Source organism: Nomascus leucogenys, chromosome 24 (assembly GCF_006542625.1).
Source record: "Nomascus leucogenys isolate Asia chromosome 24, Asia_NLE_v1, whole genome shotgun sequence".
Lineage (NCBI taxonomy): Eukaryota > Metazoa > Chordata > Mammalia > Primates > Hylobatidae > Nomascus > Nomascus leucogenys.
In genome coordinates, this window is record NC_044404.1 from 21,587,963 (window position 1) to 21,608,726 (window position 20,764).

At 51.6% G+C, this 20,764-nt stretch overlaps 1 protein-coding gene across 2 annotated transcripts in view; it reads left to right on the forward strand.

Annotated features, from left to right (window-relative positions):
- The window catches only part of ALPL (alkaline phosphatase, biomineralization associated), a 68,943-nt gene that overhangs the window by 36,111 nt on the left and 12,068 nt on the right, over window positions 1-20,764 (forward strand). The window contains exons 2-6 of one of the 2 annotated variants that reach the window (XM_003271568.4): window positions 8,768-8,932; window positions 15,188-15,307; window positions 15,652-15,767; window positions 17,668-17,842; window positions 18,599-18,774. In XM_003271568.4, the coding sequence (XP_003271616.1) occupies window positions 8,848-8,932; window positions 15,188-15,307; window positions 15,652-15,767; window positions 17,668-17,842; window positions 18,599-18,774 (672 nt within the window). In that variant the 5' untranslated portion in view covers window positions 8,768-8,847. Of the gene's footprint in view, window positions 1-8,767; window positions 8,933-15,187; window positions 15,308-15,651; window positions 15,768-17,667; window positions 17,843-18,598; window positions 18,775-20,764 lie in introns of those variants that run through there. The other variant, XM_030805231.1, reaches the window with a different exon arrangement.

Sequence of the window (20,764 nt, forward strand, 5' to 3'; positions counted from 1 at the left end):
TATTCCCACCTTACAAAACCCACTGTCCTACTGTTTCCCAGTGGGTTTTGAGACCAAATAAGTACATTTACAATGGTGATAGTGACATCAGTGACTCAGGTTTTGGTCAATGTCTCAAAATTTAAAAAGTAACTAAATGAAGGGAATTATTAAATCAAATGTAGCCTAATGCTGCTTTTTTACATATTTTAAGTTCAGCCTAACGGTTTCTCTACATTGTAAACTCTAAGAAATAGAGGTGTAAACAGACTATAGCCTACACTTGTGCCAATCACCAAGTTTTGGGGTTTTTTTTTTTTTTTTTTTTTTTTTGAGACAGAGTCTCACTCTGTCGCCCAGGCTGGAGTGCAGCGTTGTAATCTCAGCTCACTACAACCTCCGCCACCAGGGTTCAAGTGATTCTCCTGCCTCAGTCACCCAAGTAGCTAGGATTACAGGCACCTGCCACCATGCCCAGCTAATTTTTGTATTTTTAGTAGAGACAGGGTTTCACCATGTTGGCCAGGCTGGTCTCGAACTCCTGATCTCAGGTGATCCACCCTCCTCAGCCTCTCAAAGTGCTGGGATTACAGGAGTGAGCCACCATGCCCAGCCACCAATTACCAAGTTTTAGCCAATCAAATGTCGCCAACTGTTCAAACCGTGTTCAAATGACAAGTGCTAAGCTGTAACCAATCTGACTGCACCTCACTTCTGTCTTCTGTACCTCGCTTTCCTTTTCGGTCCATAAATCTTCTTCTACCAAGTGGCTGTGCTGGTGCCTACTCCAGCTCAGGAGGCTGCCTAATTTGCAGATCGTTCATTGCTCAATTAAACTCTTTTAAATTTATTTTTTAATATTTTGTTTTATTTTATTTATTTTGAGACAGTCTCGCTCTGTTGCCAGGCTGGAGTGCAGTGGCGCGATCTCAGCTCACTGCAACCTCCAACTCTCTAGTTCAAGCGATTATCCTGCCTCAGCCTCCCGAGTAGCTGGGATTATAGGCACACACCACCATGCCCAGCTAATTTTTGTATTTTTAGTAGACACGGGGTTTCACCATGTTGGCCAGGATGGTCTCGATCTCCTGACCTCGTGATCCACCCACCTCAGCCTCCCAACGTGCTGGGATTGCAGGCAACTCTTTTAAATTTAATTCAGCTGAAGTTTTTCTTTTATCGATAGGGCTAATAATCCCCACCCTGCCAGTATCACTAGGATGTTGTGAGGATCTGACGCAATTTGAGTTACAGGAATGTTGAGAAAGAAAAGGGCGTAATGGAGTAACGAGATTAGTTTTCCTGTTGTGGTGAGGTCAGTGGCCTTTCTGGGGTCAAGAAGAGGGGACTTTCCTTGGCACCAAGAGGGTAAAAGTGTCTCCTCCTGACCTTGGGTATTTTGGACCATGGGATCTGAGGTGTACCAGGAGGCAGGAAGCGTGATCAGAAAAGGCCTGGTCTAATGGTGCACAGCTGTGCATGTGCCAAATGGCTTGACCTCTCTGGGCCGTTTCTGAATCTGTGAGATGGGAATCATAACCACTCTCCTGACTTCATAGGATGTTTTGGGAGAGACTGGATCTGGGTCGGGGAGACAATTTTGGAAGCAGAAAAGGCCCCTCCGTGCTGGCAACAGCTTGTCCACCTCCAGTCTGTGTGTGCTGCCTCCTGGGTGACTGCTGGCTTTAGGCCAGTGCCTGGCAGGGCTTGACTAAAGCCTCCGCAGGCTGCTGCTATCTCAGTTCTGAGGTGCAGGCCGTGGAGACCGGCAGATTTGGGCTTAAATCCCAACTCCACCATTGCACCTCTGAGCCTCTGTTTCTCTGCAAATGGGGATACTAGTCCCTAGCCCAGATGGGGCCTGGTACACAGTCAGTGCTCAATAAGAGCAGTTCGTCTTCTTCTGAGCATGGGTGCATCCCTCTGGCTGGGGTAAGCACCAGCTCAGATTTCTGGACTCATAGATGGGCTGGAGCAGCTGCTGCTGTTAGGGGAAAACCTACTGTGTTACTAGCCAAGGGGTTCCCTTCTGTGTTTTTACCCCACAGGGCACCTGGCACTATGTCTAGCACACAGTAGGTGCTTTGTCCACACTGGCTGGTCAGTTACCTCCAAGCTGACAGAAACTGTGTCTGTCCCATTCCCGACTGTTTCCCTAGAACCTAGCACAGAGATACTCAGCAGGTGCTCTGTAGGTGTTTGGGAGTGAGGGATGAATGAACAAAGTTGAATGAACAAGCATCGGGCCCTCCCCCGGGGCTCAAATGGGAGAGGGGAGCTTCGTAGCCTGCTCCCCCTCCCACCCCAGCACCCTGTTTCATCCCTCCTGACTAATCCACAAAGATTAACCCAAGGATAAAGCGGGTCACGGCCACTGACCCAGGGCTTTGGAGCTAGTGTGACCGAGTGTGTGCAGGGAGTGGTGGCTGCTCCCAGGGGCCCTCTTTGCCCCAAGATGGCCCTCCTGTCCCCCATCCTGGATGTGGTCCTCACGGTGGCCCTCAGCCTCCTCCTCCTGGGGCTGACCCTGGGCCTCCTTTGTTTCTTCACTTGCCGCCTGGCCAGGCCGCTCAGGTAGGGGAACTCAGCTGGCCTGACTCCCCCCGCATCCCGCCAAATTCCCCGCCCTAAGCTCGTTCAGCTTCCATTTGTTCTTGTGAGATGGAGCCAGCGGGGCACTCGTCTCTCTTACTCTTCATGGTGGGGAAACCAAGGCCCGGAGAGGTTGAGCCCTGGAGTCAGCCTGGGCTTAAATGGCGCATGGTCGAAGACTAGCCAAACCCTCTGCTCGGCTTCCTAAGCTACAAAACGGGGGCTCTTCATCCTTATTGTGAGATCAGGGTTGTAAACAGCATGGGGCTGAGTGCAACATGAGGGCCTAAGAAATGGTAGCGACACGTTTGTCCCATTCTTCGATCATTTGCTCCAGATCTTCTGAGACGCAGCCCAAGGCTGGCTTTTTGCCCCACTCCAGGATGCTCCCGGGCCCTCTGCCTGGGTTGCTGAATCAGCCCTCAGAGCCAAGGCCTGCCTGGCTCCTCAGCCCCCTGCACTGAACTGCCAAGTAGCTGCTCCTCTGGAGCCACAGCCTAGCCGGGGCTTCTGCACTGGCCATGCATAATCAGGCTACGGAGGAGCCGGGAGCCTGGCAGAGAAGGGAGGGAAGGGGTGACAATGGGGCTGACACACACCCGGAGGCCCCGTTTTAAGCTGGCAGACATTGGCAGAGGGTGGTGGGCAGCTGGGGCCCCCACAGCCCCAAACTGGGCCCCTCCGCTTCCAGGGCTGCCAGAGAGCAGCCAGGAGCCTCTGCGTGGGGGAGGGGTCCGCGGGGTGGGGCCAGCAGGGAGGCTCTGGGTTCTGAAGGCTTTCCCAGGTCCCCACACCCTCCTTGTCCTGAGCAGAGGCTATGGGAGAAGGCACCTGCCTCCAGGCCAAGCCTATCTCAATGCCTATCCCTGGGGCCAAAATTCAGAGCATCCCAGCCTGAACTGGTGGCACTTCTGGAACTGCTACCATGTGCAAGGGCTCGGGATGCAGAGATGGGTAAGATGATGGTCTTTATGCTCACAGAGCTTCAGGCTAGCAGGGAGGAGAGACAAACCAATAACCGTAAGAATAATCATGTGGGGCTGGATGAGCCTTTCAGAGCTCCCGGGTCACTACACTTTTATTTTTCTTTATTCGCTCACCTGTTTTGGATCCTAGGTGCAGAGAGAGTGGGATGCGTTATCTCACTTAGCATATGACATATCCAAATAATCTCTCAGTTCTTGTTTTATTTATTCGTTTTTTCCTTTGTCCCCGCTCCCTGCCTCCCCACTGCCATTCCCACAGCTCCCCGAAGTCCCTGCGCTAATGTACTTAATATGGCCTTGGATTTGTAAGTGTCCTTGTACGTTACACAGCGTTCTGTCCGTGGGGTTGGTTTGCACTTACATACACTGCGTTTGATTCTTTACATTCATCACTCAGTCCTCTGCCTTTAGACTCCACCATGCTGCTGTTTTGATGTCTAGTTTTAATACCACTGCCACGCAGACATTGCCTCCACCACTCCTTACTAATTCATTTCCCTAGTTGTGGACGAGACTGCCCCAGCTCCTCACCATCATAAGCCAGTGTTAAAAGGAGTTTGCCAAATCTTTCTCCAGCGAGTATGATGGTTTCTGCAGATTCTTGGCATAAAGCCTTTATCAGATTAAGGAAATTCTTTTCAATACCTGGTTTGCTGAGGGCTTCTGTCACATTGTTTTCTGTGACCCCATTCCCTCTCCCTAGGTGAGCACGTCAAGTTTGATCAGGGTGTTAACTGCCACCTCTGTGCCTATGATTCCCAAATTTATACTCTAACCCAGACTTCTTTTTCAAATGCCAGACTCAAATATTCAGCTGCCTCCTTAGTGTCTCCACTTCTAAAAGACATCTCCAACTCAACATGTCCAAAACAAGTTCCTGACTGTCTCCACCTCACGCCTCAAAAGACCACCCCAAACGCCGAAAAGCTGAATGCTTTTTTCTTTTTCTTTTTCTTTGTTTTTTTTTTTGAGATAGAGTCTCACTCTGTTGCCCAGGCTGGATTGCAGTGGTGCGATCTCAGCTCACTGCAAACTCTGTTTCCCGGGTTCAAGCGATTCTCCTGCCTCAGCCTCCCAGGTAGCTGGGACTACAGGTGCACACCACCACGCCCGGCTAATTTTTGTATTTTTAGTAGAGAGAGTTTCACCATGTTGGCCAGGCTGGTCTCAAACGCCTGACCTGAAGTGATCCACCCGCCTCAGCCTCTCAAAAGTGCTGGGATTACAGCTGTGAGCCATTGCGCTTGGCTCGGTAGTATATGGCTCAGAAACATTGTCATTTACAATAGTTTCCCAAAAAGCAAAATTCATAGGTATAAATCTGGACTCCGAGTCCAGAATGCTAACCATTACACGACGGAACCCATAGGTATAAATCTAAGAAAACATATCCAAGATCTACAGGCTGAAGACTACAGAGTGCTGATAAAACTGAAGACCTCTGACTGAATGAGAGGAGAGACGTGCTGTCTTCATGACTGGGCGACTCCATGTGGTCGAGACGTAAACCCTCCCACACTGATCTGTGGATTTAATACCATACCTATCAAAAACACAGTGGTGGAGGACAGATCAGGGATTGCCAGGTTTAGGGATGGGGGGATTGTGTAACTATAAAGAACGCAAGGGAGATTTTTGGGGTGGCAGAGCTGTTCTGGGTCCTGATGGTGGCGGTGGTGGTTACTTGAATCTATCCATGTGTCAAACGTCAGAACCCTCATTTTACACTTGGGGGCAACAGAAATCCCTCCCTCTGGAGGGGGTGACTGATGGTAACCTGACTGCTAATTCGGGAATCAGGAGCCCTGTGGTCAGGTTTCTGCTCTGCAACTTCCTGTGGGTAACCTTGGGCAAGTCTCCTTCCAGAGCCTTGGTTTTCTCATCTGTAAAAGGAGATGACAGGTCCTTTTCTGTCCACTGCATAGTTGATTAGTGAAACATCATGGTGAAATTCTTTATGAACTATGGAGTGCAACACACAGACTTGCTTTCATTTTGTCGATATCCTTTATAGATTGTTCATATAAGCTCCCAAAGAGTAGTATTTATTTTATTGAAATAAAACGCACGTAGAGAAAAATGTGTGTGTCATACATTGACAGCTGAACCTACTGTGTAACCAGCACCCACCCACCCAGATCAATCATAAACAGAACCGCACCAGCACCCCAGCAGCCCCTTCCCGTTTCCATACCCTCCACGTGGAGCCTCCGTTCTGTCTCCCAACGCCCTGGGTTAGTTTTTATACTTTCTGTCATCGGAGTCACACTGTAAGTGCTCTTGGGTTTAGCTTCCTTTGCTCAAGCTTACCTTGTGGGATTCATTCATGTTGTTGTGAGGAGCTGTGGATCATCCATTCTCCTTGCTGTCTGTGGGGGTTTCTGTGTTGTGAGCATACACAATGTATTATCCACCTGCCGTAGATGGAGGCAGTTTTGAAGCCATTATGAACAGGGCTGATGTGCACATTCCACTGGAGAGAAACGGGTCCCAGGGCACAGGTAGGATGATCAGCTTTGGTAGATCCTGCCGGTTTTCCCATGCGCTGTGCCTGTCTACACTCCACCAACGGCGAGCGGACCTTCCGGTAGTTACACATCTTCACGAACTCTTGGACATTCCTGCACACACAGAGAAGATAATTTTGGATGGCTCTTCCCTTCCCCCCGCCCCCAACCTTCCTTAGGACACTGGCTTTCAACTGATGTAAATATTTACTATGCTAAGCACTAGGATGGACAAACAAGACAAAGTCCTCACTCTTAGAAGCTCCCGGTGTGGCAGCTGAGATGGCCCAGCAAGAATTATATTACCTTCAAAAAGGGAGGCACACGTGATGTTTGAGGTGGCATGAAGCTCAGTGGTGTTATATTGGAATGAGTGAGTGACCATCCTGGAGCCTTCCTGAAAGAGGTGACTTCGTTTTTAAGTGACTTTAAATAATAGTTTAATGAATTAGTATTTCATATTCAGTTAATAACATTTTTCTGATTTTAGGATTTGCTATAGAAATGTTTGGAAAACGTAAAGTAGAACAAAAAAAAATGTAGGAATCATCTGAAATTCCAAATTCTACCACTCACAGTTAAGTGCTGTTAGATGTTAGATGTGGGGTATTTCCTTTTAATTTCCACTCTGCGCCGCCACCGCCAGCCCCTACCCCAGAGCCCTCACTTCTGGCACTGGAGCGCAGCTTGTGTGTTTTTAAGGTTGAATCAAGATCCCTTCTTCTGGTGATAGTGGTTTCTTCCTCTCCCCTCCTCCCTCTCCTCTCCTCTCCTCCCTCCCCTCCCCTCCCCTCCCTCTCCCTCCCCTCCCCTCCCCTCCCCTCCCCTCCCCTCCCCTCCCCTCCCCTCCCCTCCCCTCCCCTCCCCTTCCTTTTCTCTCTGTCTCTTTTCTTTTTCTCTATTTTTAAATTTAAAAAAAATCTTGGATGGGCACGGCAGCTCACATCTGTAATCCCAGCACTTTGGGAGGCCAAGGTGGGCAGATTACCTGAGGTCGGGAGTTCGAGATCAGCCTGACCAACATGGAGAAACCCCGTCTCTACTAAAATTACAAAATTGGCCAGGTGTGGTGGCACAGGCCTGTAATCCCAGCCACTCAGGAAGCTGAGTCAGGAGAATTGCTTGAACTCGGGAGGCGGAGGTTGCAGTGAGCCGAGGTTGCGCCATTGTACTCCAGCCTGGGCAACAAGAGCAAAACTCCGTCTCAAAAAAAAAAAAAAAAAGAAAAAGAAAAAATCGTTTTCCTTTGAGCTGGAGCTGCAAAGAGAAGAATTTTTAAAAGGAAAAGAAAATTTTAAAAAATTAAAATACAAAAATTTTTCTTAGAGACAGGGTCTCACTGTGTTGCCCAGGCTGGTTTCCAACTCCTGGCCTCAAGCGAACTTCCTCCAGCCTCAGCTTCCCAAGTAGCTGGGATTACGGGCATGTACCACCATGCCTGGCTTTTCTTCTTTAAACAACTTTTTAAAAATGTTTTATTTTGTTTTTACTTAACATATAATAATTGTACTAGAGTAGTGTCTTATCTGTCACAACACTTTTCTAACGGTAGAGTGTGTATTACTGCTGTTTCCCATAACAAATTGTGTCATATCTTGGTTTTGGCTGAAGCAATAATATTTCCCAGTGAAACTCTTGCCACTTAAAATTCTTTGTCTTGTAACTCATGTGCAACAGGGTTACTACATTTCTCAGCTGCCAGTGGGGTTGTTCTTTGTGATTTAACAGGATGACCACCGTCTAAAAACATTCTTAATGCCATTAATACACGCTCGTTTTAGGCTACTTGGAAAATTCAAAAAAATAAAAAAAAGAGGAAGTAATCATTCATAGTCCTACCACCCAGAGAAAACCACAGTTAATGTTTTGGTGTATTTCCTTCCAGTTTTTTTTTTTCCACCTAAACTCTTCAATTACATCCAACTTTGAATATATATATATTTAAAAAAAAATTATAAAGATAATACTGTATCTCAGCACAAAATAAAATTTTGGAAATGCAGGAAAGACAATGGAAAAGAAAGATCAATTGTCTGTGATGTCACCACCCAGAAATGGCCACACTTATCAGCCAGTTTTTTCACATATGTGACTCCTACCATTTTTCTATCTCTTACCATAAACGACAAGCTCTAGAAGAGAATGCAGCAAATGTAGGGGTCCTGAAAGAAGGGGTGCACTCTTTGTTTTGTCCCTGATGTTCCTGGGACACAGGTAATTAAAAGGCTGAAGACCGAGTGCTGTAGAACAGGGCTTCTTAAGGTGTGGCCTGCAAAGCAGCAGCTTCTCCTGGGAGCTTATTGGAAATACAATCGGAGGGTGGGCCGGGAATCTGTTGTAACAAGCCCTTGGGGGATTCAGATGCTTGCTCTCCTTACAGTTTGAGAAACACTGCACCAAAAGATTGGACTCTGGGAGGTGGGGGCCTTCAGATGAATTGAAAGTGGAAATTCACTTAGGAAATGGGACGGAACCGCTTTGCAGCATGGAACTCATTGACACTGACACAGCTGTTTGTGTGGTTAAGCTTCCTGAGACAGGGACCAGCTGGGTTTGTCATCCCAATGTGTAGCCTCATGCCTGGTCTGTAATAGGTGCTCACCGAATACTTGTTGAATGAATCGAGGTATGAATAAGTGAGCGAAAAAGGGATCTCTAGAGCTGTGCCCCACATGCCTCTTTTTCTGTTTTTTTAATTTCTAGGATTGGAACATCAGTTAACATCTGACCACTGCCAGCCCACCCCCTCCCACCCACGTCGATCGCATCTCTGGGCTCCAGGGATGAAGCAGGTCTTGGGGTGCACCATGATTTCACCATTCTTAGTACTGGCCATTGGCACCTGCCTTACCAGCTCCTTAGTGCCAGGTATGCTTGGGGACACAGGTGGAGGGATAAAAAGGTGGTGCAGATGGGGTATGATGAGGGCAGTGTCTATGTTCAAGGTCCCAGAACCATCCAAAGTATTTAAGAGCTGAAAATAGTGTTCAGAGCAGGAAACCTCAGCCCTGCTACTTGCATGTGTTAGTTGGATAGGTCACTCTTTTCCCATATATATATATATATTTCCATATATATATATTTTTCATATATACATATATATATTCTTTCTTAATTTTTTTTTTGAGACAGGGTTTCGCTCCATCGCCCAAGCTAGAGTGCAGTGGCGCCATCTTGGCTCACTGCAAGCTCCGCCTCCTGGGTTCATGCCATTCTCCTGCCTCAGCCTCCCGAGTAGCTGGGACTACAGGCGCCCGCCACCACGCCTGGCTAATTTTTTGTATTTTTAGTAGAGATGGGGTTTCACCGTGTTAGCCAGGATGGTCTCGATCTCCTCACCTCGTGATCCGCCTGCCTCGGCCTCCCAAAGTGCTAGGATTACAGGCTTGAGCCACCGCGCCTGGCCTGTCTTTCTTTCTTTCTTTCTTTCCTTTCTTTTCTCTCGCATCCGAGTCAAGAGACCACCAAACAGGCTTTGAGTGAGCAACAAGGCTGTTTATTTCACCTGGGTGCAGGCGGGCCCGAAAAGAGAGTCAGCCAAGGGAGATACGGGTGGGGCTGTTTTATAGGATTTGGGTAGGTAAACGAAAATTACGGTCAAAGGGGGGTTGTTCCCTGGTGGGCAGGAGTGGGGGTCACAAGGTGCTCAGTTGGGGAGCTTTTTGAGCCAGGATGAGCCAGGAGAAGGAATTTCACAAGGTAATGTCATCAGTTAAGGCAAGGACTGGCCATTTTCACTTCTTTTGTGGTGGAATGTCATCAGTTAAGGCAGGAACAGGCCATTTAAATTTCACTTCTTTTGTGATTCTTCAGTTACTTCAGGCCATCTGGATGTATACGTGCAGGTCACAGGGGATATGATGGCTTAGCTTGGGCTCAGAGGCCTGACACTTTCTTTTTGAGACAGAGACAGAGTCTCACTCTGTTGCCCAGGATGGAGTGCAGTGACATGATCTCAGCTCACTGCAACCTTCGCCTCCCAGGTTCAAGTGATCCTCCTGCCTCAGCCTCCCGAGTAGCTGGGATTACAGGCGCGCGCCACAACACCCGGCTAATTTTTGTATTTTTATTAGAGACGGGGTTTCATCATGTTGGCCAGGCTGATCTTGAACTCCTGACCTCAAGTGATCCACCTGCCTTGGCCTCCCAAAGTGCTGGGATTATAGGTGTGCCCAGCCTTTTTGTTGTCATTTGTAGTTCTCACTAGTGAACTCATCTTCAACAGGAGTTTTTTGTTTTTCTTTTTTTTTCCGAGACAGCGTCTCGCTCTGTCGCCCAGGCTGGAGTGCAGTGACGCAATCTCGGCTCACTGCAAGCTCCACCTCCCGGGTTCACACCATTCTCCTGCCTCAGCCTCCTGAGTAGCTAGGATTATAGTGCCTGCCACCACGCGCGGCTAATTTTTTTGTATTTTTAGTAGAGACGGGGTTTCACCGTGTTAGCCAGGATGGTCTTGATCTCCTGACCTCAGGTGATCCGCCTGCCTCAGCCTCCCAAAGTGCTGGGATTACAGGTGTGAGCCACCGCGCCCGGCTGAGATTTTGTTTTTCTGTTGGAGACTCATGCGGAAGTGTTTCCACAGCGTGGTGTGGTGTTTTCAGGATGCTAGGGGTTCAACTAATTCTAGGCCAGTTTTTATGTTAATTTCTTGGTTTACAGTTCGTACACTGTAAATTCAGATCCCCGCTTAGACCCGGCTCAGATTTGGACTTGAATTCACATTTCTTATGAATGACTGTCTTTCTCTATCCCTTTCATAGCTCCAAGGCAAAATGTGTACCTTAAAACAGCTTCAGCAGGCCTGGTGTGGTGGCTTCAGCATGCCTGGTATGGTGGCTTCCGCAGGCCTGGTGTGGTGGCTCATGCCTGTAATCCCAGTGCATTGGGAGGCTGAGGTGGGAGGATCGCTTGAGTCCAGGAGTTTGAGGACAGCCTGGGAACATAGTGAGACCACCAGCTCTAAAAACAAACAAACAAACAATTAGCTGGGCACAGTGCTGCTTGCTTGTAGTCCTAGCTACTCGGGAGGCTGAGGTGGGAGGATCACTTGAGCCCAGGATTTCAAGATTACGGTGAGTTATAATCAAACCACTCCAGCCTGGGTGACAGAGTGAGACTCTGTCTCTTAAAAAGAAACCAGCTTCTGGCCGGCCATGGTGGCTCACACCTGTAATCCCAGCACTTTGGGAGGCCGAGGTAGGTGGATCACTTGAGGTCAGGAGTTTGAGACCGGCCTATCCAACATGGGAAAAACCCATCTCTACTAAAAATACAAAAATTATTTTGTATTTTTACAAAATACTGGGCATGGTGGCGCACTCCTGTAATGCCAGCTACTTGGGAGGCTGAGGCAGGAGAATCACTTGAACCCAGGAGGCGGAGTTTGCAGTAAGCAGAGATTGTGCCCCTGTACTTCAGCCTGGGCAACAGAGCAAGACTCCATCTCAAAAAAGAAAAGAAACCGGCTTCAGCCTGAACCTGTACGTGGCCTGCCGTCCCAGGCGTTCCTCTCTGCATCAGCTCCTGTGGGCCCCTCTGGTTTTAGATTCCCTCATCAATGCTGTCTCCTGAGGATTTTCCTGCCCCCCTTTCTTCCTTTTTCGAGCTATGTGCTATTTTTTTCCCCCAGCATTTCTGTATCTGGAGCTGGAGAAGAGAGCCTTCCTTGCCTGAGTCCCTTATGTGGCTAGAAGTCCCCACTTGCCTTCCCCACACCCCAGTGTCTCCATCTGTCCAATGGGGATAAGAGTTCCTCCCGCTTAGGGCCATCATGGGAATCACATGGGATAGTCACAGTGTCTGGCAAGGAGTGGATGCTCAGTGAATGTTGGTCTCTTCTCTTAGGACGGCTGTATTTCAGCAGATGAGGAGATGGGGTGCAGTGGGGCACTGAGCCTGAGCCGCTGGGCTCTCAGGCCATGCTGCCTCTGAGACCCTGTGGTGCCAGTTGCATCCCTGGGGACCAAGGTCACTCTGGGATGGGGTCCCTGCCTTCTCAGCACTTACAGCCCACCTGTGAAAGATGAACTAAGGGATGAAAAGGGAAAAGGTGAAAAAGTGACAACATGAAAAATCTTCAAACGTTCAGCAATTCAACTTTTTGTATCTGCTGTCGCCAGGCTGTGGCACAATCATGGCTTACTGTAGCCTCAAACTTCTGGCCTCAAGCAATCTTCCCACCATGGCCTCCAAAAGTGCTGGGATTACAGGCTTGAGCCACTGCCCTAGCCTTCTTTTTTTTCTTCAATTAGGTATAACTTACAGAAAAGGGCACTGATCTTAAATATATCGCATGAAAAATGTTTGACATATATTTATACCCGTGCAACCACCACCCAGATCAAGACAGAACATTTCTGGTCGTGGGGCATCTGTGGGCTTCCCTGTGCCAACCCCCTCCCAAAGCCAGAGGAGATGCCCAGGCTTACACTGGCCACCAGAGACTCACTTTGCCTGTTTTGAGCTTCATATAAATGGAATCATACAGTATGTACCCATCAGTGCCCTTTCCCCGGCATTCTATCGTGAGCAATTGCACATATCATTTAGTAGTCTCCAAAAACAATGGCCTCTTGGAATCCAGTTGTCCAGAGCCATCATTGCTTAAACCAGACTCCAAACCCTTCTCAGGGACAGGCCCTGGGTGGCTCTGGTGAAAAAGACGGGACTCTGCCCTTGTGGGACTCCAGTATAGAGAGAACAAGCACTTGATGGAGCAGGGGACCTGGTGGCAGAGCCTGGGCCGAAGAAGAGCAACAGGTGCGGGGCGGGCTGATGTCAGCCCAGCCCCGGGACCTCCAAGCTGTTAAGTCAGGGACAGGTTGTAGCGGGTCAGGGTGGATAGAAGGTCTTCACCACCCAATGGCACCCAACTGGCCAAAGAGGCTCCATGACCAACAGCACCGTGGTGTGTTTTGAGGAAGGCAGGAGGGAGGTTGGAACCAGCCTGGGCCTGGAGGACCTCCGAGCAAAACCCTTGGCCCTGGCCTTGCCCAGACTTTATCTCATGTCATCCTAGAACTGCCCGTGGATAGCTACGGGTGTCCCATTTCCTGGGGCAGAAACTCTTGTCCAAAGGCACCCTGTCGGGCAGAAGGGCCAAGGTGCTCCCAATTCCCAGTGGGGACTGTGTGGGGACATCTGAAATTGATGCCCTCAGCAGACACTTCCAGAAGAGAGAGGGTGGACCTGGGGCTGTCAGGATAAGGGCAGTGGGCTGAGGGACAGGGGAGGTGGTGACGCAAGGGGAGGCCTCCTGGGGAGGGCATGGGGGTGCTTGGGTCCAAGGCTAGAGGTGCATTGCAGCATCCTGCCTGCTCCTCGCCTGTGCTCTTCGCCTATGCTAGGCTGGAGCAGAGCCACGGCGACGCGTGAGTTTTCAGTTCTCCCACTTGGGGCCCTAATCTCAGGCTCTCCATTTCCTAATGTGGAGGAGACACTGGTGCCCACCCACCAAGGCAGTTGAGAGGAATAAGACAAGCTGTGTGGGGGGTCCCTGGCATCTCGCCCAGAGCCAGTGCGTGTTTGAGGAAGGAGGGCTGTTCTTCACCCACGGCCACCCGGAGAGCCAGGCACGCGCCGGAGCTGGGCCAAAAGATGAGAATTGTGTCCCCAGCCCACGAACATGCTACACGGCCTTGGACAAGACCCTCCCACTCCTGATCTCTCCTCCCGTTCTGTGCAGTGGGAGGCCTCGAAAGAGGAAACCGCTAGGGAGCTTCCTCTCTAGGCTTCTGAGCAGATCTGCTAGGGCCCTGGGACAGAGGGGAGCCCCGCAGACTCTGGGAGGCACTCCAGCTCCCATAGTCAGGATCCTGGTCCAGCCCTGGAGATGGGATAATGGGGGTGGGAGGCAACTTTTGAGCCTCTCCTGTGGGTCAGGTGTGTCACTTGCCTTATCCGGCCCAGTCCTTAGAGCGACCCTGAGGGGATGATGCCAGCAGTGTCATTTAACAGGGGAAGAGACTGAGGCTCAGGGAGGTGACAGAGCTAGTACTTGGAGCAGCTGGGGGTTTTTTGTTTGTTTTTGAGACGGAGTCTCGCTCTGTCACCCAGGCTGGAGTGCAGTGGTATGATCTCAGCTCACTGCAACCTCCGCCTCCCGGGTTCAAGCAGTTCTCCTGCCTCGGCCTCCTGAGTAGCTGGGACTACAGGTGCACACTGCCATGCCCAGCTAATTTTTCGTATTTCAGTAGAGACGGGGTTTCACCGTGTTGCCCAAGCTGGTCGTGAACTCCTGAGCTCAGGTGATCTGCCTGCCTCGGCCTTCCAAAGTGCTGGGATTACAGGCATGAGCCACCATGCCTGGCAGCTGGGGTTTTAATTGAGGTCTGTCTGGCACTAAAGCTGTGGATTGGTTGCTGCACACACACACACATGAGAAAGAGGGAGAGAGAAAGAAGTGTTCTTAGTTCTCATTTTATCTCAAAACCATAAAGCCCCATCCAGAGGTCATTATCAGCCAAGAGGGATGAGGCGGGGGATGAGAGATGCAGAATGTCGTCCTTGATAACTAATCCTAACAAGAGTGAGATCACCTGGCTCCTTTAAATTTGACACATTAAGCAAAAGGCAAGCTTCGCTTTCCAGCACTGCTATTAACTCTGCAACCAAGTCAGGTTCCTGCTGAGCCTACTTTAATGAATAAGCTAAACAGAGTTGATAATTGATGGCTGGCTATATCAGGGGACCCCCGCTGCTGGAAGGAGTTTGTTGAATAGGTTAAACATTACTCTCTTAATTGTGCTAGCACAATTCATTTGCTGCCTTAGCAGCTCATCTCCCTACTGGGTAGAAGGAATGAGCATGGGCTTTGGAGCGAAACCCAGCCCTGCCAGTGTCTGCCTGTGCTGTGTGGCCTTGGACAAGTCACTTGTTGTCTCTGAGCCTTGGTTTCTTCATTCTGAGACATGAGGAGAAGACCCCAGGGTCCACAGGCTTTTCTGCAGGATCTGGATGGCACATATTTATAAACCACAGATGTGTTGTCTGGGTGGGCAACTATTGCACCCACTTCCAAGTTCAGGCATTCCAGCCTGAGCAGTCAGAAGTGGGGGGATCTGTATGTCTGGGGATACGAGACTGTCCTCACCCCGCCAAGTAACTGCGTCTCTCTCTGTTTAGAGAAAGAGAAAGACCCCAAGTACTGGCGAGACCAAGCGCAAGAGACACTGAAATATGCCCTGGAGCTTCAGAAGCTCAACACCAACGTGGCTAAGAATGTCATCATGTTCCTGGGAGATGGTGAGGCCTGTGGAGGGGGGTGGGACAGGACACCTAGCCAGGAGCCCCGGGAGCCAGGCTGAGTTGAAGGGGGCTGTGTTGAAGGGGCTAGGGCTCTGGAAGAGGGGTGTTTAAAAGGATCAGGGGCCAGGCTGTGGATTCAAGAGGCCTGCTCTGCCAGGCAGCCCCCTGAGGATCTGGGAGTGAAGGGAGAGAGGGGCTGCTCACTGACATTTACAGAGCCGTGCCCGGTGCCAACTGCCCGAGCCTGCCTTGGTACCAAACTAGAGAGCTTCTGGGTACCCAAGTAGGCTGATTGGAGAGGCAGGAGCACGAGAGACTGAGGCCCGCGCTCCCCACTGCAGGGATGGGCGTCTCCACAGTGACGGCCGCCCGCATCCTCAAGGGTCAGCTCCACCACAACCCTGGGGAGGAGACCAGGCTGGAGATGGACAAGTTCCCCTTCGTGGCCCTCTCCAAGGTGAGCCCCATCCCCAAGCCCAGTTCAGGTCTGTATAACTAGTATCCAGGTCGAGCATCTGAACATGACAGCAGCCAGAGGTCCCCTGACCCCCTGACCCTCCTCCATGCCCAAGCCCACTCCCCACCTGGAGCAGCCACCGCCTTGACTTCTGACACCATAGCATCACTGTACCTGCTTGCATATGTGTGTTTAGAGAGAGGGTCTTGCTCTGTTGCCCAGGCTGCAGTGCAGTGGTGCAGTCATAGCTCACTGCAGCCTCCAACTCCTGGGCTCAAGCCATCCTCCCAGATCAGCCTCCCGAGTAGCTGGGACTACAGGTGTGCACCACCACATCTGGATAATGTTTTAATTTTTTTGTAGAGACGGGGGTCTCTAATTCTTGGGCTTAAGTGATCCTCCAGCCTTGGCCTCCCAGTCTTAGGATTACAGACGTGAGCCACCATGCCCAGCCTATATATGCTTTTTTTTTTTTTTTTTTTGAGACAGAGTCTTACTCTGTCTTCCAGGCTGGAGTACAGTAGCATGACATCAGCTCACTGCAACCTCTGCCTCCTGAGTTCAAGTGATTCTTCTGCCTCAGCCTCCCAAGTAGCTGGGATTACAGGCATGCGCCACCATGCCTGGCTAATTATTTTTAGTAGAGATGGGGTTTCACCCCGTTGGCCAGGCTGGTCTCGAACTCCTGACCCCAGGTGATCCGCCCACCTTGGCCTCCCAAAGTGCTAGGATTACAGGCATGAGCCACCGTGCCCGGCCTGTATACACTTTTGCATGAAGTTCTAGTTCATTCATTTGTTCCTGAGGCGGTTCGTGAAGTTAATTAGGCTATAGGCATACCTCAGCTATATTTCGGGTTTGGCTCCAGGCCACTGTAATAAAGCAAATATTGCAATGAAGCACGTCACACATGTTTTGATTTCCCAGTGCATATGAAAGTTATATTTGCACCCTACAGTAGTCTTTTAAGTGTGGGATAGCATTATGTCTAAAAAAATGTATATACCTTAATTTAAAAATATGCTATTGCTAAAAAACACTAATGAAGTGAGCTCAGGTTGTTGGAAAAAATGATGCTGATGGACTTGCTTGACACAGGGTTGCCACAGATCTTCAATTTGTAACAAACGCAGTGTCTGTGGAGTACACTAAAATGAGGTATGCCTGTACTGACCTAGGTTGTTCAAGGCAGTGTGCGCTGCTGGGTAGCTATTGTTATTGGTGGTGGTGATGGTGGCGTTATGTAATAACCTCCAGACCCTGGGTCGGGCCCCAGGCTCACTTCTGGGGGAGTAGTGGGGACTATGGTGCCTTCTGTGCCTTCAAGGCGCTCTCAGGCTGGTGGGGAAGGGAGACAGGCAAATAGTTTCGGGATCTCTGCTAAACATCCGGCTATAGGGCAACCCTGTGATGGTGGCCACAGGGCAGGTGGCAGAGAAGTCAGAGCTGGTCTTGGCCCCACCCTTCCCTTCCCCAGTCCCCTTCCCCCTCACTTTCACTACCCTATCCCCAGGCCCCCCACTCCTTCAAGAAGGCCCCTCCCTCTCCCTTCTCCAGGACTCCCCTGCTCCCCAACCCCTCACTGGCTCCTGTAGCCCCAGGCCCAGAGAGAGGCCTCCGCTGACCCCACCTGAGTCCCACTCTTCCGCCGGACACTTCTCTATACTTTGGAGAGCTAAGGTCCTGCCCCAGTGCTGCCGGGGTGCAGGGAATGATGGCAGGAAGCAGGCAGCTAGGTAGTCCTGTGGCTCTGGGGGGCTTCAGTGGGCAGTGGGCCTGGTCAAGGCTATGGGGTCCTCTGGTTCCTCATGCCCCGGTCCCCACGGTGTGAGTGGAGGCGGGGTGGGTGCCATGGGGGGGAAGGCCTGGACATCTCCTGACCCTCCTCTCCCACCTGCAGACGTACAACACCAATGCCCAGGTCCCTGACAGCGCTGGCACCGCCACCGCCTACCTGTGTGGGGTGAAGGCCAACGAGGGCACCGTGGGGGTAAGCGCGGCCACTGAGCGTTCCCGGTGCAACACCACCCAGGGGAACGAGGTCACCTCCATCCTGCGCTGGGCCAAGGACGCTGGTGAGTGGGGGGAGCAGCGGGGAGCAGGGCCAGCTTCGTGGCCTGTCCAGGCCTCAGTCGTTCTGACTGTGTCATGGGAAGAGGCTGGAAAAGGCTTCTCTGTGGGGCTCCCAGCTCTGATGCGCTGGGAGTCTGTAATATCCATGGGATTTCTTCCGTGACAGGGGAGGCTGAGGGTTCGGGGTTCACTCAGTGGTGGGTTCTGGTCCCAGTTCATTTCCCTGAGTCGATTCTTCATTTGACTATAAAATGGGTGGGAACGTAGCCCCCTTGTAGGTTTGCTGTGAGGAGGCAGAAGTCAGCCCAGGGCTAGCCTGTGGGGTGCAGTCCATGGCCACGCCCCTTCCCTCCTCGGAATTGGGAGGCCCAGCCCGTGCCCCCAGGAGCTTTAGTCAGGGGCCAAGGCCAACACACAGGTGACAGGGCCAACACACAGGTGACAGAGCCACAGTCCACTTGAGATCCCTCAGGGGTCCTGTGGGCGCCTTGATGAAGGGGAGGACTCCAGCCCAGGTGCTCACATCTCAAGGGCCTTTGGGGTGAGGGGAGAGGGTCCCAGAGGCAGTGTTCTGGCCGCTCGGCTACTTGGAAGCCACTGCCAGACACCTACTGCTGTGGATGGGGAGACCGAGACCCGGGCAATCCTCAGAACTGAAGGGGGGCCTGTCTTTAGTGGGGAGGGGGAGCGGGAGGGAGGAGGCAGCTGGGACACCCCGATCTGTGGATAAAGCCGAACCCGCCCCTCCTGCACCCCAGGGAAATCTGTGGGCATTGTGACCACCACGAGAGTGAACCATGCCACCCCCAGCGCCGCCTACGCCCACTCGGCTGACCGGGACTGGTACTCAGACAACGAGATGCCCCCTGAGGCCTTGAGCCAGGGCTGCAAGGACATCGCCTACCAGCTCATGCACAACATCAGGGACATTGACGTGAGTGCTCGGGGGCAGCCGGGAAGGGACGGGGCGAGGCGGGGCCTCTGGTGGGCAGGAGGCCTCAGGCCCAGGCTGGCCTGGAAAAAGCAGCCCGGCCTGGCTCCCCACACACCTGGGAGGCTCCCAGCCCATTAGGGGATTTGCGGTTGGGCAGGCAGGCACTGTGGGATTTCTCTGCGGTGGGGCTGCGGGGTGAACGCTCATGTGACCGTCACCACACCCCAAGAACCAGGCACCTAGGGATGATTCCATAAATTGGAACCTGGTGCTGTGCCCACCTCTGCCCCCCACTGCACAGGGAGGTGGTGGTGGCCAAGTGGCATCTGCCTGCCCCGTGCATTCACATGGGCACAGATGGACATATATCTGTACACTCAACCACCAGCATGCCTGGCAAAGAGCTGGTGTGTACAGTGGTTGGTTAGTGCCAATTCTCGTGTTTAAACTTCCGAGTTCCAGATCTTGCCCTGCGTGTTGCTAGCTGTGTGACCTTGGGTCAGTTACTTAACCTCTCTGAGGCTTCCCTTTCACAACTCCTTTGTGAACTGTACCTGCCTCATGAGCTTATGCCAAGAACTGATTAAGATAATCCCTGTGGAGCTCAGCACAGGACCTGAGGCCTAGCGAGTGCCCAGAAGGTGGTGGCACTTACTTAGGAGCCACCTGTCCTTGCCCTGAAACACACTTCAACAAACTGAGCTGACTCATGGAGGCAGAAGTCATCCATGTGACTCTCTGTTCTTAAGTGAGAATGCCCGGCTCGTTCCTTTTCAGGCTTTTATTGCCTACTGTGGGGGACTGCTGAGGCGATCTGGGGACTTCTGTCCCTTGAGCCTGGATTCGGTGAGGGGCAGAGAAAGACCCCACGCCCAGCTATGCCTCACCTCTTTCTCTCCACCACCAGACAAACTCACCTGCCTTCAGCCCTCCATGCACTGCCCCCCACAAATTTCTGGGGGCCACTTGGCCCCTCTACAGTAGAGACCCACGTCTGCCCTTTTCCCAGCATGGTGGATTAAGTACCCCCTTTCAGGACACACAGTGCTGTTGGCCCCTTTCAGGGAGCAGACATCTGAGGCCAAGCCACTCATCCTGGCTTGCCTTCACCCGACAGGTGGCCTGGGGCAAGTCCCTTCCCCTCCCTATGCCTCAGTTTCCCCACCTGTGCAGCAGGAACAGAGAGTCACACTTGCTTGTCCCCAGGGCCGTGGGAGGCTGTGATGAGGTCATGGATGTGAGAACATTTGTTGTACAGGCACAGGGTATAATTACATGGGGACTGCTCATCAGAGGGGTTTGTCAGGGACAGCCTGAGCAGGGGACAGGAACTTGAAGGAAATTCGAGGGGAGGGAAGATGTTTCAGGTGAAGGGGTGGGAGATTAGGAGGGGGGGGCCACAGGGGCCACGTCGGGGGGCACAAGCCAGGGAGTGAGTGAGGAGGGAGGACCTGTGTGAGGATCCCTTTCTTTCCTCCTCTTCCTTTCTCTCCCAGCCCCACCTGCCTGTCCATCACCACCCCCCCAAAAGCTTCCCCGTCCCCAGACTGTACATGAAACAAAAATCCTGGTGTCCACCCTGAAAATAAATACTGTTGCTTAAAAAAAAAGAAGAGAAAGAAGAGAAAGAAAGAAAGAAAGACACAAACCCAAACCCCAAAGCCAAACAGCGAGTCTGTTATTTGGGAGTTTAATGAGCCCGTGTGAAGTCGCTGCCGGGCTGGAAACGATGAGGCTCCCTGCAGGAAGACTGGGGGCTTCGTTTTCCACTCTGAAGATGCCAAGAGGTCAGGTTCTGTGGGAACAGTTGGGGGGGGGGCAAGGGACCCGTGACCTGGGGTCCCCTTCTCCTTCTTCCCCTCCCAGGCCGCCCTGCCCCCGAGCTCCTGGCTGCAGCTGAGAGCAAGGACTCTGCCCCTTTGAACCACTTTTCTCCCCACTCCTGGCAATAGAAATGCCTTCCAGTGGCAGCCACCCCCTGGGTGCTGGG